Source organism: Amyelois transitella, chromosome 17, assembly GCF_032362555.1.
Source record: "Amyelois transitella isolate CPQ chromosome 17, ilAmyTran1.1, whole genome shotgun sequence".
NCBI classification, from domain to species: Eukaryota; Metazoa; Arthropoda; class Insecta; order Lepidoptera; family Pyralidae; genus Amyelois; species Amyelois transitella.
In genome coordinates, this window is record NC_083520.1 from 2137995 (window position 1) to 2157134 (window position 19140).

The 19140-nt window shown below is 35.8% G+C and overlaps 1 protein-coding gene across 1 annotated transcript in view; it reads left to right on the plus strand.

The window, feature by feature from the left end:
- LOC106143424 (inositol-3-phosphate synthase) overlaps positions 1 to 19140 on the plus strand; it is a 22877-nt gene continuing 3737 nt past the window's right edge. The window contains exons 1-12 of the mRNA XM_060948966.1: positions 1 to 78; positions 156 to 341; positions 780 to 952; positions 1835 to 1947; positions 2842 to 2999; positions 9049 to 9182; positions 13446 to 13566; positions 14420 to 14570; positions 15297 to 15388; positions 16209 to 16317; positions 17698 to 17874; positions 18769 to 18944. Coding sequence (XP_060804949.1) covers positions 222 to 341; positions 780 to 952; positions 1835 to 1947; positions 2842 to 2999; positions 9049 to 9182; positions 13446 to 13566; positions 14420 to 14570; positions 15297 to 15388; positions 16209 to 16317; positions 17698 to 17874; positions 18769 to 18944 — 1524 coding nt within the window. The 5' untranslated portion in view covers positions 1 to 78; positions 156 to 221. The remainder of the gene's footprint in view (positions 79 to 155; positions 342 to 779; positions 953 to 1834; positions 1948 to 2841; positions 3000 to 9048; positions 9183 to 13445; positions 13567 to 14419; positions 14571 to 15296; positions 15389 to 16208; positions 16318 to 17697; positions 17875 to 18768; positions 18945 to 19140) is intronic.

Here is a 19140-nt window from a genome sequence, read left to right on the forward strand (position 1 = left end):
ACATTTACATGATCTGATCACCCAACTGTCAGTTGTGTCAGGTGATTTGTCGTGGTGGCTCATTGGTGGCTAGTGCCGGTATATTTTGAAAAATATTAATAAAATTACCGCACATTTTTTACTGCAGAAATTCATAAATAAAACAAAACTTCCAGAGTGATAAAACTCATCGCATTATAGAGTATCGTTTGCTGAGTGGAAAATACTTTTATTCTGCGAGAATGGAGAATAACACAAGTTTGGTGGTGAAGAGTCCCAACACAAAATACACCGACGAATATATTTTCTCCGACTACGAGTATGAAGAGACTTTGGTTACTAAAACTGGAAATGAAATTGTGGTAAGTATAGGTTGTTAATATTTTCAGAGCTACGTTACCTGGCGATCGCTTGAAGTATTGATTTTAATTTCTGGAGGGTTCTTTCCCGAACCAATGCAATATTTGATACAAAAGTTTACTTTTCTTTTGGCTTTAATAGTATCGCTAAGTTAAAAAATAATAATTCACCAAGGAAAATATCCTTGTCTTTCAATTTAATCTTCATTTACAATACAGCCAGATTTAACTTTGCTGGAATCATTAGTTTGCAAATAATCTTTAAGTCTATTATTCAAAATATCAAAATAAATATATATTTTTCCACATTCCAATAACTTTGAAACATATAATGTGGCAACAAGAAGCTAAGACCCATTATGTTTTTCCCCTTTTTTTGTATAAATTCAGTGGGAGTAGACACATAGAACTGAACTGTAACTGAGTAGTAAAATTTTGTAGGCCAAGCCTTATCGCAAAGCCATTTGCCTTCGCACTGGGAGGAAGGTGGGTAAAGTTGGAGTTATGCTGGTCGGTTGGGGAGGTAACAACGGGTCCACATTCACTGCTGCGGTACTGGCCAACCGACACCAATTGTCATGGACTACGAAGAATGGACAGATGGATTCAAACTGGTAAGGATTCTTTTTTTAATCATGTAAGACACATGTATGAGGTACTTCCCATGCATAATGAATTAAAAAAAAGAAATGGAAGTAAAGAACGAATTTAGGAATTGATGAAAAATTATGATTCTATTTCAATTTTTTTTAATGGGAAATAAAAGTAATTTGTATTGTATATTATTGTATTGTATGATAAAACAAATATAGACCACCAAAATTCATGAAGGTTGGCATGTGGACATTCTTTTAAGCTTTGGCTTAAGCCATGGCTTTCTTTTAAGCTTGTCAAATCATCTTAGATGTGGTGAAATATAAAGTACTAGAGGCCGCCCGCGACTTCGTCCGCGTGGAATCAATCCCGCGGGAACACCGGGATAAAAAGTAGCCTATTTGTTATTCTGGGTCTTCAGCTACCTATGTATATACCAAATTTCATCATAATCGGTTCAGTAGTTTTAGCTTGAAAGAGTAACATACATCCATACTGACATCCTGACATATTCACAAACTTTCGTATTTATAATATTAAGTAGGATAATTATTCACAATAAAATCTTGTGCCTTTGCAATGGGTCTCTAGCCTAAAATATTGTTTAATATGTCCATTTTCTTTAACTACTGTAATAAACATAAACAACATTGATACCTAGGTCTTTTTGCTGAAAAATATATTTCTAAAACAAAGTGTGGTCAGCAAAAGTAATTAATTATGACCGCTGTCATTTAATTTTTCATCTCATGGCGGGAAATTTATTTTAAAATGTATTTTTCAACAAAAAGACATATTATTTACTTTAAATGTGTTTTTCAACAATAAGATATATTATATACTTTATTTCAGAACTTTATAGGAATGGATTTTTTTTTAATATATTTTTAATTTGTACATAGGTTTGGATCAATAACACAAGCTTCTACAGTCAGGCTTGGTATCGATGAGAAAGGTCAAGATGTTTTCGTGCCCATGTCCCAACTGTTGCCCATGGTTCATCCTGATGATTTATGTAAGCAAGCAATCTATATATATAGTAATACATACATATAAGGATGAGAGAACACCCATCAGTGAATCATAACAAAATTTCCTGTTTATTTACTAACTTACTTGCTATGCTAACTTACTTGTTGTGCCGTGTGGTTCCCGCACCAATACAAAAAAGAATAGAACCACTCCATCTCTTTCCCATGGATGTCGTAAAAGGGGACTAAGGGATTGGCTTACAAACTTGCGATTATTTTTTAGGCGATGGGCAAGCAACCTGTCGCTATTTGAATCTCAATTCTATCACTAAGCCAAATAACTGAACGTGGCCATTCAGTCTTTTCAAGACTGTTGGCTCTGTCTACCCAGCAAGGGATATAGACGTGACCATATGTACATATGTTACTTGCTATGCCTTCGTTCGCATGACTGAATGATTTTGCATTAAAGTGTCATTTCTATATTTCCTATAGTTTAGCTGAGCCATTTTGGCTCCTCATTGAGCATTCCATCCAGATCTTCGGTTTTTATACTTCATCAGGAAATGCTCATCGCATAAAAATCTTTGGTTAAGGCATCATTAATAAATTTATTATACTTAAGCTACACCATCATGATTAATAATCTAGTATTCAAATTTTTTTTAATAATTTCTAGCTTGTATGTTGCCCAGGCCTAATACCTGTTTTTATAAAAAAGTTTCATTAGAATCTGTCTAATAGTTCCGAAGTTTAGCATGTACAAACAAACAGACATAAAGACAAACAGAAAAGCTTTCTTTTAAAATTCTTGCTCTACTACTGTTTCTTCATCGCCTTATAAGTAATTTTTCATGAAAAATGTACAGATTTTTTTTAATTATATGAGTTGTTTAACAGGAAATAAAATTATTTATTACTCTTATTGTTTCCACCAGTTATCGACGGCTGGGACATCAGTCCTCTAAACCTGGCCGAGTCTATGGTCCGCGCCAAGGTCATAGACTACGACCTTCAGCAGAAGCTGAGGAAGGAGATGGCTGCCATGAAGCCTAGACCCGCCATTTATGACCCTGACTTCATTGCTGCCAATCAGGTAAATTTTAGTTTTGAAGATATCTAAGGACACTAAGTAGGAATTAGGATGTTTCTCATTTGTATCAATCGATAGGTGCCCGGTTAAAACGCGTGATACGCATAAAGGCGCCGTTTCAAATAACACCTCGGCATGTACCAATTACTAATTTCGAAGTAACGTACGTTAGTTTGAATACTAACCAAGGTAACTAAAATAATACTAAGTTTGTTTGCTACCTCTTCACAGTTAGTTTAACGCGGATGGAGATCTGACCTCCGCGACCTTGCAAAGAAGCCTAATTCAGCTTGGATCATAATCATTCACTTGTTTGAATGTGCATGATTCCTTACTGTTTGAGCATATAAATAAGGAAATATTTAAAAGTGCAATCTATTTCCGATCACTTAAATTTGATCTTACATACATGCATAAGACATACATATTATCACGTCAATATCCCATGAGGGGTTGATAGAGCGAACAGTCTTGAAGAGACTGATAGGCCACGTCCAGATGTTTGCCTATTTTTTTCCTTTCAAAAATCTGTAAGTAGCTTTTGGTAAAAAATAAGATTATTAACCATATAAGCCTTATTTTCAGTATACTTAAGTATTACAGGCAAAATAACAGTACTTGCCGTGTGGTTCCAGGGACCAATACAAAAAAGAATAGGACCACTGCATCTCTTTCCCGTGGATATCGTAAATGGCGACTAAGGGATAGGCTTCCAAACTTGGGATTCTTTTTTAGGCGATGGGCTAGCAACCTGTCACTATTTCAATCGCAATTCTATTATTAAGCCAAATAGCTGAATGTGGCCATTCAGTCTTTTCAAGACTGTTGGCTATGTCTACCCCACAAGGGATAAAGACGTGACCATATGTATGTATGTATGTAACAGTAAGTATAAGATGAAACAATTACTGTAATACGACCTTTCAGCGGCTTAATTATCAAGGCTTAGCGGACTGGCAACTATATAATTGCCTTTTATCTTTTCGATATTGACCTTTATGCCTTAGGAAATAGGGTGCCATGGTGAATACCCCGGAAGCGGTTTAATTATAACCCGGGCGCTACACGGAGTCACGTGCAGTGTAGCCAACCCCAATGTTGTTATAAAACTAGAAAGAAGATAAAACTACAGAAAAGGCTGCAGTTTCCTTTGAAAACTGTACAAACCTATACTTATCGAGACGTTGGGGATTCATTCTTAGAGTGTTCATCAGCGGAATGACATTTATTTGGTCGCCTTTTTCATGAAATTATCGGTCAAATTAGAATTCTTTGTCTTTTTTTAGGAAAGTAGTACAACAATAAAAATAACCGCAGATTTGGCTGGCAGTACTGAAAAATGCTCATAATAATAACAACTGCGTAGAGCCGAAACGGCTGATTGCAAGATTAACAGAGCAAAATTATATTTATTGTTCAGTTAAGATGTAAGTGTTGGCTACACTGGTCACGCGCTGACCCATGTGGTATTATTACTTACGTGAAACTAGGTATATGAAAAAGCAGTATGTAATCTCCCATGAAAATAACTAAGGTTAACATTGTGATTTACAGTTTTGCTAGTTTATATTGATTGTAGTGGTTCTTGACTGTCAAGTCAAGTAGGCGTCAACCTTAATTCCCGTTTAATTCAATACACATATCTTAAACTACCTGTGCCCGCAACTTCGTCCGCGTGGAACAGTTATTTTGGGCATCATTGAAGCCCTCAAGGATGAATTTTCCCCGTTTTTTCACATCTTCCATTATTTCTTTGCTCCTTATAGTTGTAGCGTGATGTTATATAGCCTAAAGCCTTCCTCGATAAATGGTCTATTCAACGCAAAAAGAATTTTTCAATTTGAACCAGTAGATCCTGAGATTAGTGCGTTCAAACATACAAACAAATTCTCAGCTTTATAATATTAGTATAGATTTAGTCAATCTATACTAATATTATAAAGCTGAGAGTTTGTTTGTTTGTTTGTTTGTTGTGAACTTAAAAGGGAAAATACGGTTAGATTTACAGGCATAAGGGATGCAACCCATATTGCACCAGCTTTATCCAAACAAACTGCATCACATTCTTTTCTCTCTCATCTTCGCAGAACTCCGTATGTTTACAAAATCCAGCAATTGTCTAACGGAAGAAGACCAGAACTTTCCATTGGTCTGTTTATAAAACACGCGGGTCCGATGTCTGTGTAACAGTTTTGTTTCTCAGGTGTTATGTCCGTATTTAATGAGTGTACCTTTTTCTTACCTGTAACTTTTTTTTTTTACAACTGGCAACTTTTTTTATTTTATTTTTTTAATTTAATTACTAAAACATTTAAACAGTGTTCGTAAAGCAAATATTCTGTGAATGGGAGACGTAGAGAGAAACTAATTCGATATTTAAAGTTTAAGTTCTACTTAAGCAAAATCTTAAGTGACAGTTGTTAGTTGATGTCAAGTGTAACGATAACTTAAATGCATACGTTATTAAAAAAAATGAATGAAGGAAAATCTTTATTGATCTCAAGAAAATTAAAAAGTTGAAAGACGTGAACGTGAAAAGTAAAAAATATACTAGGTAGGTTATGTTAGGTAATGTTTTACAAAATTAAAAAAGCCACGTCTATATCCCTTGCGGGGTAGACAGAGCCAACAGTCTAGAAAAGACTGAAAGGCCACGTTCAGCTGTTTAATGATAGAATTGAGATTCAAATAGTGACAGGTTCCTAGCCCATCCCCTAAAAGAAGAAACCCAAGTTTATTAGCCAATCACTTAGTCGCGTAGTACGACATCCGTAGGAAATGGAAATGGAGTAGTCCTATTCTTTTTTCTATTGGTGCCTATAACTACACGGCACTTAATAAATATTTAAATTAGAATTAAATTTTCCGACATCGAAGAACAAAATTTTCCATTTTAGGTTTATAAATAAACCATTTTGCCAATGGCGTCTTTTTATGCTTTAGGTACACATCAAAACACACGGCACTGTTTAAACTGTAACAGAATATAGTGACCGAAATTGATCCGAAATTGTGATGAATAAAAACAAGTTTGATGTCCCTAAAGACGATGTAGGATGGCTTATAAGGATGAGGACTTGTAGCGGCCGTTCAGCCTCCATGGACAAACACTCGACTTGACAATTTAGATGACCAAAACCGACTGACAGACTGTAAAAAAAAGGACATTCGACACTAAGACGAGACGACGATAAGGCGTATCTTGAACGGGAACAATTATTTTTTATTTAGACTAGACCCAATAGATCCTCGGCCCGTTCAGGACTAAACATTGAGGAAGTCGAACACCGTTTCAAAGTGGAGACACGAAAGTCAGACACTTAGCGGACCCTTGGCCTCGATATAGCTTAAAGGTGCAACCGGGCATTCGCTAAGATGACAGAGAGAAAATGAAAAACCACGTGGTTTGTAGTGACGTTACTTTACTTCAAAAGTAATCTGGTATTCTTAATTCATTATATAAATTTGCATTCCTGTTCCTAATCTGCATACCTACGCATATTTTTATTGGTTGCTTGCTATACAGGCGTGTACGAGTTACGTCATTTTAGAATAAATAATTGTGTCACATCACCACACACACCTTTTAGATAAGGATTTTTTTGTACTACTGGGTCATATAATCTATGCCATAAGTTGGTGTAAATTTGAATGATTCGTAATAAATAAAAGTGATGGTTATATAATTAAGGACTAAGGTAAAGGCTTATAAACTAGGGATTCTTCTTGTAGGCCATGGACTAGCAACCTGTCACTATTTCAATCTCAATTCCATCATTAAGCTATTACATCTTGACGTGGCCATTCAGTCTTTTTAAGAGTATTCCATTATATGTAAGTACATAAATATAATCACGTCTACATCCATTACGAAGTACACACGTGATTTTTTTGGTGCAGTCGACTGTTCATATGACTTTAATAATATCGCCAAAAAGTTGAAACTAAAAAAAATATATTTCTGAAATACGACGGGAACAGACAAGAATTACGACTAAGAATATTATATAAATTTTACATAATACAATAATTTTAATCAAATTGTTAGTGTCCAAAAAAACTTTGTGTAAAACTTTACAAACAGTTTACATGATAAATGATATCAGCGTGCAAAGTATAATCGTTACATCTGTCCAAATAAAGCTGTAACCGGTTGGCGCTTATTTTGCACGTGTTGATTTGAACTGAGACCTTAACATATTCAGTTGACTCGGGAATCGATTTAAAATTCCACCGGGCTCATGACCAAAAAACTATTTTTTTTTTATTTACGTACATTTGATTCGACTATTATTTTTATTAGTTGTGTAACTTTTTTTTTATTTATTTAAATTTTATTGTACACACAATGTTGATACAATGGACTTAATGCTAAATGTATTATCTGACTGTCAACCTTTGGGTTAAGCTGAGAAATTAAGTGTATGTTAAATAAAATAATTCTCAAATAAACCTGAACGTAGCCTTTCAGTCTTTTCGAGGATGTTTGCTCTGTCTACCCCGTAAGGGATAAAGACGTGATAATATATATTATGTATGTAGGTATATGCACATAAAAAAGACATCCCAATATATATTCTCTGATCATAACTGGGAACACACATCCCGGCTTTTCAAGGGCGCGTCTGTCAGTATCGATCCCGGTAGATCCGGGACGTCTGCCGTCAAGGTTACCGGGTGTATCACACACCTGTATACTGTATACGTCTATTTAAAGTAGGTATAATTGGAGTTATTTTACTCTTGTCTGCCGTGCCTATTTTTGGACGTTTTAGTGCGCCTGCCAACGTAAAAACAAAACGCCTTTGTAATTATTCATATTTAAATATCATAGACAAAAATAGGTAAAAAATATACTTACTTATAGTATACTTATGTGAAAAAATAATTTTCGTCACCTATTTTGACAATTTGTGAAACCTTTTGCGCAAATACAGAACTATCAGTGTGGTTTCCACATTGCATCTAGACCGGTTTTATTTTCTAATTAAAATAAGATCTTTCTGCAGTCAATGGCTCTATAAAAAAAATACAAGTTCGAAGAAGGAATACTATATTATATAATATCAAATAATTATTTGAAAACAGAAAAGAAAACATAAAAAAAAGCAAAAAATTTTTTTAAAGATATATTCCCTCTTCGAATTTGTTTGCTGTGTGGCGTTCAGTTACGATTCCGACTGGCCTTGAATTGCATATAAGTGGGTTATTTTAGGACATCTGGGTAAATCGATACCCATCCTTGAACTTTGGACTAGTAGACCAAGCAAAGTATAGACCAATATACGAGTACATATACTGTAAGTTAGATTTGGCAGTTTAAGTATAGAACATCTACATATGTATGTGTATTTGAAGGATGAGACACGTGATAATAATGCTCGTATGAATTAGAAACTGCTCCCTTTGGATCTCCATAAAAAGGGAAGATATTGGAACCGATCATAATGATTGTTGACTATTATGGTGAGGGAAAAAATTATAAGAAAACTAGCTGACCCGGCAAGCGTTGTTTTGCCATATAAATATTATATTAAATGTAGTAGTGATGAAAAATGATTAAATTACTAAAATGATAAAATGTCGGTGATAAAATGGTAAAAATTTAGGGTTATATGTATTTTTTTATACGACGTAATAAAAAATATAAAGAAATTAAAAAAATGTCTTAAAAAAAATGTTAAGGGTGGACAACCCCTTATCACTAAGGGGTATGAAAAATAGATGTTGGTCGATTCTCAGAATATGCTCCCAAAATTTCATGAGAATCACCTATCGCTATTTCGTTATTTATTATGACTTGAAACGGGACAGCGATAGTTTTTCGCGCGATAAAAGCGGGGGCATGATGCTGGTCGCAGGCGCACCTCGGGCTCCTGTCCAGACAGGTAAGAACGCATTTGTGACTAACGTCAGGTTGATGATGATACAACACTTTTAACTCACTTCACACCCTTCACATTTCGACGAGGACAGGTTGTATGCAATAAGTTTTCGCGCCGTTTTTGAATGAGGGCAAATCGTTTACTTAATTTATCTGTATGTTGGCCAGGCGGACCGCGCTACCAACCTTATCCGCGGCACCAAACAAGAGCAATACCTGCAACTGCGCGCTGACATCAAGGACTTCCGGGACAAGAAGAAGCTGGACAAAGTGATTGTGTTGTGGACGGCCAACACAGAAAGGTATGAAATAATTTATACATATAATCACGTCTATATCCCTTGCGGGGTAGACAGAGCCAACATTCTTGAAAAGACTGATACCATCGCCTAAAAGAAGAATCCCAAGTTTATAAACCTATGCCTTAGTCGCCTTTTACGACATCCGTGGGAACGAGATGGAGTGGTACTTTTTTTTTATTGGTGCCGGGAACCACACGGAAAATGTATATATATTTTATATATTTAAAAAAAAACTGATAGATATTTGGCAGGTGGACCTAATAATACCGCGCGAATATTGAGGACTTTATTTCCGTTTTATGCGGACAAAGCTGCGGTATAATCTGGTATTTGTATTAAGCTTGAACAAAATATGTACACATATTACTTTAGCAGTGTAGTTATCAAAATATCCTTCCCTTAAATTATATAAAAAATATTATCTCTTAGTTGGAACTTAAAACTCACGATTCTGCAAACTCATAACGTCATGGTCAATAAAAATTAAAAATTATGAAGACCGCTTGTTCGTATGTAACCGAATTTTGTTATCTTAATGCTTATTACTATAATTAACTGATACAAGGTATTCATTATATTCTGTCATGTTATATCCGTTTTTATAGTGGATTTGCATAAAGCCTGCTTGTTAGAATGAATCTTGACATTGACCATTAATGAATTAAATGATTGTACTTTATTTTAAATGTAATTAATTACAATGTTTAAAATTATGCACGCGGAATAATTTTAACCTCGAGTGATTAATTGTATAGAAGCAAAGGATATATAGGTATTAATATTTACATATAAGTATGTTTTGTATAACTTCAGAACTTAGTTTTTTTGTCATTTTGAGTGATGTTGGGTAAGGGAATCCTAATCCAAGATGGATGACAGTTGTTGCTTTAGCTTTCAAAGTAACATACATATATAATTAGAAGAGATTGAGGTTCAGTCAGGAGTTCTTGTAGGATTTGAACCTGTGCGTCACGCTTTTTTATTCGGCCATCTTAACCGTTCGACCACCGACTCTCTTTAAGTGTAAACGCTCTGTAGTGGTAGGAAATATATTCGATAAATTTATAGTGTTAAAAAAAGTTTTAGTAAATTTTGCAACAGTATTTCAATGATATCGTAATAATAAGTGACAATAAAGAGTTTAAAAACAATAAGTACATTTTTGTTTTCTAACTCCTATTGTATCATGGTTACACATCCTAAAGTTGTTTGAATGTACGATTATTACGATATTTTTCCTCTCCAGAGTATTGTTTAGCTGACCGTCACATTGACGGCCTCTGTGGCGCAGCGGTAGTACGCTTGTCTGTGACACCGGAGGTCCCGGGTTCGAATCCCGGTCAGGGCATGATGAGAAAACAACTTTTTCACATTGGCCTGGGTCTTGGATGTTTATTTATATAAGTATTTGTTATAAAATATAGTATCGTTGAGTTAGTATCTCGTAACACAAGTTTCGAACTTACTTCGGGGCTAACTCAATCAGTGTTATTTGTCCCGTATATATTTATTTACCATACCCTACCATAATTACGCGATTAGGCTGTTAGCTGTATAAAGTAACCAAAAATTCAATGGCTCCACACCAATATTCGCACGTGGTGACTAAAGGTCTTTGATCCGTGACGTATTGTGGAATGTGGCGAGAGGTGAGACGTCAGTATTGATGACTAGACGCCGTGGCGAGACTTGACGTTGCAATGTTAGGAGGAAACGCAAATTTGAACCTAATTACACTGGTCTACATCAAAATTGCCTTTTACATGAAAATATACTATATTGATTGTATTTCACTCGCTGAACATAAAAATACAAGTTTAAATTCATGCACTATAAATATATTAGCGCGACAGATTTATCACATTAATGATGATAAATCAAAATGTTTAGTGATTAATTTATTTAGGTATAAAAGAGTAACTCGATAGAGGAAAAGATTTGATGCAAAATACGTACCTACATAGACTCGTGCAATTAATAAGTTATAAATATACATCATGTACAGTTATTGAAGTAAATTTAAGTATACATGAATTATTTTACACTAGAGGCCGCCCACGACTTCGTCCGCGTGGATTTAAACCCGCGGAAATTCCGAGATAAAAGTAGTCTATGTGTTGTTCTCTGTCTTCGCATTTATTTGCAATAATTCTTATTGGTACGTACGAATCATCACACGGTCACAATCACAAAAAAGTTATATTTACATATAAGTACTTAAGTGATGTTTCTTTGGGATAAGCCGCCGGTAATAACACGCTGTATTAGATAAATGAACAATAAAATATATATTAGTAGGTTAATAATTAAACCTTTTTTCCAATACAGGCTAGGTTATTTGCAAAGTTGCGGACGGAGGTCAGATTGAATTTGCTTCGTGTAAAAACCTAACTTGGGTATCCGATCTACGATCTTGGTGACTAGTGGATCTCTCTAGGGAGGTGGGGATGGAACCAGGACTACCGCAATGAGAATAATGACGATAATGAACACAGAATATAAATCTTACTTGATTTTATAAATTTAGAACTACAATCCTTCTTGCGTAATTCAGAGGATTTTACCGAACATCCTCATCTTTGAGCGGAGCCCGGGGTGTAAAAATGTTGAACTATATTGTCAATTAAAATGGGGAACAGCAAATTTTACTATAAATTCCATTCGTAAACATTATTTCTCATCAGAAACCCTATGTCTTTTTTTGTCGTACGCTCGTCCTAGTAACAATGGGTGGGCAACAGGTTTGTACTATAAATAACTTTGTACGTGGACAAATATAGTGAGAAATACTCTAAAGGTCATTGTCACTGTTAGTTTTACGGAAATTTTCACGAAACATGTACCCTAAAAGGGTTAAGAATAGTCCATTTGTTTACGTACTGATAAAAAGGTAAACTTGATACGTCTAGTCGAAAAATACGTTTTTATATTAGGTTTTAAGGTAAAATAATGAATTTAAAAAAAGAACGAATGTCATAATGAATCACTTTTGCTATTAAGCATATTGATTGATTGATTGAGATTGTTATTTTTTTCAATCAATTTATATATTTTTGTTTGTGATAACAGGTTTATTACAATACTTAAAGATATAAACTGTAAGTTATAAAATACTAAGCCCTTTTTGGGTTCAGGATACGAACGTAACATAACAACAGAAAAAAACTTAAAAATAAAAAATACGTACAACATAAAACGTACGAAAAAAGATGTAATTGGTCTAATTGAGAGCTGTAGTAGTATGTACTTTAAGTAAAGTTTTGTGGATTGGAGCCTGACTTCTGACTCAACATTGTCGAAAGTTTATCCTTTTTTTCAAGTCGGTTGAAAATGTAATAATAGATACTCTATCTTTTATGCCGGGGTATCGATTTTCCGTCAACCTGCGTTGATAGTAACACTATAATGTCATTGTACTTTGTGAATCTTTGAGTATGATGAAAAGGAACCCTTTTCAATATAGGTTCTATGCGTGATAATGTTATAAGTAGGTACTAGTATTTGTTATGCACCTAATTATACGTACGACTATGGGACTATGGACTATGACTATATACTTAGCTAATGTCATGTCACAGATATCAATTAATCGTTTATGAGAAAATTAATTAACTGCTAAATAAACTGCTTCTCTATTTTACAATAAGATTTGTGTGGTGTGGATTCAAAGTACTAGGATAAAGTACCGTAACCACACGCCAAAATATTACCATTTGTATTACTTTTTCTCTATGATAAAAATGTTTTCAGCCTGTTTGGGGGAAATACAATTTATTTAAATTTTAATACCTTTTTCTTCTTTTCAAATTCAAATTCGAAAATTTTTATTCATTATTATGGGACATTTCAAACATAACTTAATATTTGTAACTAACTGTGCCCGCGACTTCGTCCGCGTGGAATAGTTATTTTAGGCATCATTGAAGCCCTCAAGGATGAATAATTTTCCCCGTTTTTTTTTTTACATATTCCATTATTTCTTTGCTCCTTATAGTTGCAGCGTGATGTTATATAGCCAAAAGTCTTCCTCGATAACTGGTCTATTCAACGCAAAAAGAATTTTTCAATACGAACCAGTAGTTCCTGAGATTAGCGCGTTCGAACAAACAAACAAACAAACTGTTCAGCTTTATAGATTGTTATATTGAGGTAGAAAATGACAGTAAAGTTAATAATTGTAATTTCTCGCCCTTACATAGCTAGCTTAGATTTTTGTTTTTAATACTTACCTATATCGATTAATTTTTGACCTCCATTTTTCAGGTTTTGCGAATTCCGCGCGGGCGTTCACGACACGTCTGAGAATTTGGAGCGCGCGCTCCGCAGCAACGACTCTGAGATATCTCCCTCTACTATATTCGCTCTAGCCGCTATCGACGAAGGGGTAACTTAATTTTTTTAAATTAAATTAATTAGGAAGTATAGTCGCAATGTTACGTTATTCACTGCGGGAGACGGAAGGAGAAAAGGGGAGAGGAATAATCAAATTTGAAGTATTATATTCTGGAAATTCAATGATGATTTTGCTTGGATAAGTGGTTCTATACCAAAGTGCCGGAAACCACACGGCACCTAAAAGTAAAATTGTTAATAAAATAAGGTTTATTCATAATAAAAAAAAATGCCAAATAAGAACCTATAAATAAGCAGATATACGAGGAGAGTGTGGAGGGAAAGGTCGAAGTAGGAAGACCTAGACGAACGTATCTTGATCAAATTAAGGACGTCCTGGTAAAAGGTCAGGTCAGAAGTACCCGAAACCACCGAGCTTGCGTGAAGAGAGTTATGAATGTGGATGAAGCGAAGGAAGTATGCAGAGATCGTGGCAAGTGGAAAGAGAGTAGTCTCTGCCTACCCCTCCGGGAAAGAGGCGTGATTTTATGTATGTATGTATGTAAGTACCTATAAATTCAATTTTTCAAAATTAAATTTACCTAGCTGCTTTTTTAAATTAAATAGCTAATTAATATTTTACGACGGCCTCTGTGACGCAGCGGTGGTACGCTTGTTTGTGACGCCGGAGGTCCCGGGTTCGAATCCTGGCCAGGGCATGATGAGAGAAGAACTTTTTCTGATTGGCCTGGGTCTTGGATGTTTATTTATATAAGTATTTATTATAAAATATAGTATCGTTGAGTTAGTGTCTCGTAACACAAGTCTCGAACTTACTTCGAGGCTAGCTCAATCAGTGTAATTTGTCCCGTATATATATTTATTTATTTATATTTAACCAACAGTGTACCTACATCAACGGATCTCCCCAAAACACCCTCGTGCCGGGAGTGGTGGAGCGGGCGGAGAAAGCGGGCGTGTTCGTGGCGGGCGACGACTTCAAGTCCGGGCAGACCAAGCTCAAGTCGGTGCTGGTCGATTTCTTGGTGTCCGCCGGTATGAAAATTCAAAAATGTCTATTTACCCCCCAAAAAAAAAATATTTTATAATAAATTTTTATTTTGATGAAAGCCGTGTGGTTCCAGGCGCTAATAGAAAAAAGAATAGGACCACTCCATATCTTTCCCATGAATATCGTAAAAGGCGACTAAGGGATAGTCTTAGTCGGGATTCTTCTTTTAGGCGATGGACTAGCAACCTATCACTATTTGAGTCTCAATTCAATCTTAAAGCCAAATAGCTGAACGTGGCCTATCAGTCTTTTCAAGACTGTTGGCTCTGTCTACACCGCAAGGGATATAGACGTGATTATATGTATGTATGTATGTATGTAAGAAAGAAGTACAATTTTAAATCTGGAAAGAACTGGGTATAAATACATTATATGTAAAGATATGAGTATATGTATGCATGTAGCATGCATATAATCACGTCTTTACCCATACGGAGTAGACAGAGCCAACAGTCTTGAAAAGACTAAAAGACCACTTTCAGCTGTATGACTTAATGATATAATTGAGATACAAATGAAGAAAGGTTGCTAGCCCATCGCCCAAAAGAATTCCAAGTTCATAAGCCTGTCCCTAAGTCGCTTTTACGACATCTCTTCACCTTCTCAATACTTTTTTCTATTGGTACCGGGAACCACACGGTATAAAACTCTCGCTTGTCAGTTTTTTCTTGTGTCTTATTGCTTAATTTTAATGTATGTTGGGTTCGCAGGTCTCAAACCTGTCTCCATCGTGAGTTACAACCATCTTGGAAACAATGACGGCAAGAACCTCTCGGCGCCGAAACAGTTCCGCTCAAAAGAAGTTAGTATTTCACACGGACTTAAAAATTAAACGATATATTTTATTTGTAAAAACAGATTACAATGATTTAACATTATGCGTATTAGTATAGAATAGAATAGATTTATTTTCAAAATTGGATACAACTTATCACTTATTGACGTCACATCACTTAAATATAATTATAACGACTACCGCTTCCAAAGCTTCCAAGCTTCTTACAAATATGTCGTTTACCTCTTATTTCCTCCTGGCGTAAGTCCCGGTTACATTGTCTCTTTCCGGAGAGAGCCCTGGGTGCGCCTTTGACCCATAACCCTGGATTGGGTGAGTCAGGATTTTAGACGAAGGCACTCCCATCTGACCGTTGCAGGGGAACCTAACCCGTATTGGATCATGGTTGCATGAATGTGCAGGTTTCCTCACGATGTTTTCTCTCACAATCAGAGTATTAGTTAGCACTCAAACTAATGTACCTACAAAGAAAAAGAGTCATTGGTACATGGCCTATGTGGGATTTGAACCTGTGCCTCCGTACTTGTATCAAGCATTTTTAAATCTGGCTTCTTAACAATTTAACGACCACCGCAACAAAATATTAATTCAATTCAATATCTTTATTGCATATAATAAAGTACACCAGTTAAATTACAGTTACTGCTTACAAGTAGGTACAATATGAACCGTGTTGGGCATCGCAATTTTAAAATATTATGATGAATATAACAATAATAACAAAATTGCCGTATTTTATTAGGAGTTAATATTTATAAATAATTAAAAATAATAAAAAAAATATAAAATTTATTTAATTAATAAAATAAATATTTTTTTTTTGCAGATAACAAAAAGCAACGTCGTTGACGACATGGTGGAGTCCAACGGGATGCTCTACAAGCCTGGCGAGAAGCCGGACCACGTGGTTGTCATCAAATACGTGCCGTATGTCGGTGAGCAGCGAACCAAATTGTTTTAGATATAGCTAGAAAAAAACCGTGCCGTGTGGTTCCCGGCACCAATAAAAAGAAGAATAGGACCACTCCATCTCTTTCCCATGGATGTCGTAAAAGGCGACTAAGGGACAGGCTTACAAACTTGGGATTCTTTTTTAGGCGACAGGCTAGCAACCTGTCACTATTTGAATCTCAATTCTATCATTAAGCCAAATAGCTGAACGTGGCCTTTCAGTCTTTTCAAGACTGTTGGCTCTGTCTACCCCGTAAGGGATATAGACGTGATGATATGTATGTATGTATGTAGAAAAGAACCACGCTAAATGTACGGGTGATTTTCTTATGATGTTACTTAATACATCTTTCATAATAATTGCACACACACTAAAATATCCAACTAGCTGGGTTTAACGTCTGGGAAAATTTGTTTCAATCAAATTTTGACCCAAAATAATTTTCCTATATGTGATAGAATAGAATGATTTATTTCCGAAATTGGATACAAGGTATCACTTATTGACGTCACATCACTTAAATCTAATTGTGACCACTGCCGCTTCCAAAGCGCATGTGTAGAAGAAGCGGCGGAACAAACTACACAGCAGCATTTTCACCGGACGTCAATTTACAAATATGATCTCTTAAATCTAAATAGTGGACGAATGCATATTGTCTACTTTAAAAACCGTGAATAAATGTAAAACTTATTATTTCAATACGAGTATTTCGTCAGTTGCTAGGTTACGATAATAAATTCTGGTATTTTGATGTCATTTTAAATAGTCAATATAAAACACCGAGTTCCGCTCGGTCACCCAGGTATCATTATGTTTCATGTTACTATCAAATTAATAAACTGTGAGGCTTTAATGGATTTTTTTTAACTCTTCGTAATGTAATGTTTTTTTTATTGGCATACATTCAATGGATTCCCAATGTTATAATTCGATAATTGAAGTTATAAATCGTAGTATAAAACTTTCCTCTTACATGCGCCTTTTCCGGGTGGGATAGACAGAGACTCCGATCTTTCCACTTGCTGTGATTCCAGAAAACTGCTTTTGTTAAATTTATACTTACAAACATATAAACACGTCTATATTCCTTGCGAGGTCTTGAAGACTGAAAGGCCACGTTCAGCTGCATGGCTTAAAATGGAAATGAGATTCAAATAGTGACAGGTTGCTAGCTCCTCGCCTACAAGAGGAATCCCAAGTTTATAATAAACCTATCCCTTAATCGACTTTTACGACATCCATGTGAAATATACGGAGTGGTTTACTTACTAAACCTATCCCTCAGTCGACTTTTACGACATCCATGTGAAATATAGGCATGGAGTGGTTTACTTACTCATAATAATAACATAATTTCCAGGGGATTCAAAACGCGCCATGGACGAGTATACCTCGGAGATTCTCCTCCACGGCACCAACACTATAGTTGTTCACAACACTTGTGAAGATTCCCTGCTGGCTGTGCCCCTCATACTGGACCTGGTGGTCCTCGCTGACCTGTTCTCCAGGGTCCACTTCAGACCTGATGAATCTCAGGGTAAGATTAGAATAGAATAGATTTATTTTCAAAATTGGATACAAGGTATCACTTATTGACGTCACATCACTTAAATCTAATTATAACTACTAAGTTTACCACTCTAGGATTATGGTCTTAAGCTACTTAGAAGGTCTCTACCGGGACAAGGCCAGTGAAGTGTAGAATTACCCAGTTCTTGACCAAAGACAGCACTACTTCGCAAAGCAAGGGAGATGGATAGGTAGAATGATCTTTATTGCACATAAATTAGCATAAAAATAACTTATGCTAATGCTGTGTTGTGATAAAATTAAGTGTAGCATTCCTTACTCCTGGATCGGAGTTGTGTTGTGAAGATTCCCTGCTGGGTGGTGGTGGTCCTTGCTGACTTGTTTCCCAGGGTCCACTTCAGACCTGATGAATTTCAAGGTCAAGAAGAAGCTATACTCCAAAATCATGGTATAAGGGTCTTCCAGCGAGATCGCCGACGACACAAATGTCAGACTCAGAATAACTCAAGAATATTGATATTGCAACAGGCGGTCTCAGGGTTTCTTAGCATGACACGACTGTGATAAATGCTCAGAAGATGATGATTAATGTGAAGATTGTTTGCTGATGAACCTCAAAGTAGAAACATCCAGAATAACCTTCCATGGTATACGTAACTTCGCCATTCAAAACAGTGTTGTGATAAGATAACATACATACATATAATAGATATATACTCTTTATTGAATGAATAAGAAAACAAAAAGAAATATAATCACGTTTAATCAAGTGATAGGCCGACGTTCAGCTGAAAAAAAAGAGTGAATTTAGAATACTAAAAAGTTTTCACACCTTCACCATTGTCCAACCGGTATTTTTGTTTTTATTTTAAATTATTTATATTATTTTTTTTCCGTACAGAATGGAGCAGGATGCACAGCGTGCTGTCTCCTCTATCGTACCTGCTGAAGGCGCCCCTGGTGCCGGCCGGCACCCCGGTGGTCAATGCGCTGTTCAAACAACGCGCCTGTATTGACAACCTACTGCGGGCCTGCCTCGGATTGCCGCCTCAGAACCACACGCAACTCGAGCATAAAGTAATATGATCACTACTTATTGCCACTTATCTCTACTTAAAATTGCTTATACCCAAAACGAGTTAAGTCCCGGCTGGTTCAAAAATCGTGTCTGTATCGACAACCTACTGCGGGCCTGCCTGGGATTGCCGCCTCAGAACCACACGCAACTCAAGAATAAAGTAAGATGATCACTACTTATTGCCACTTATTACTA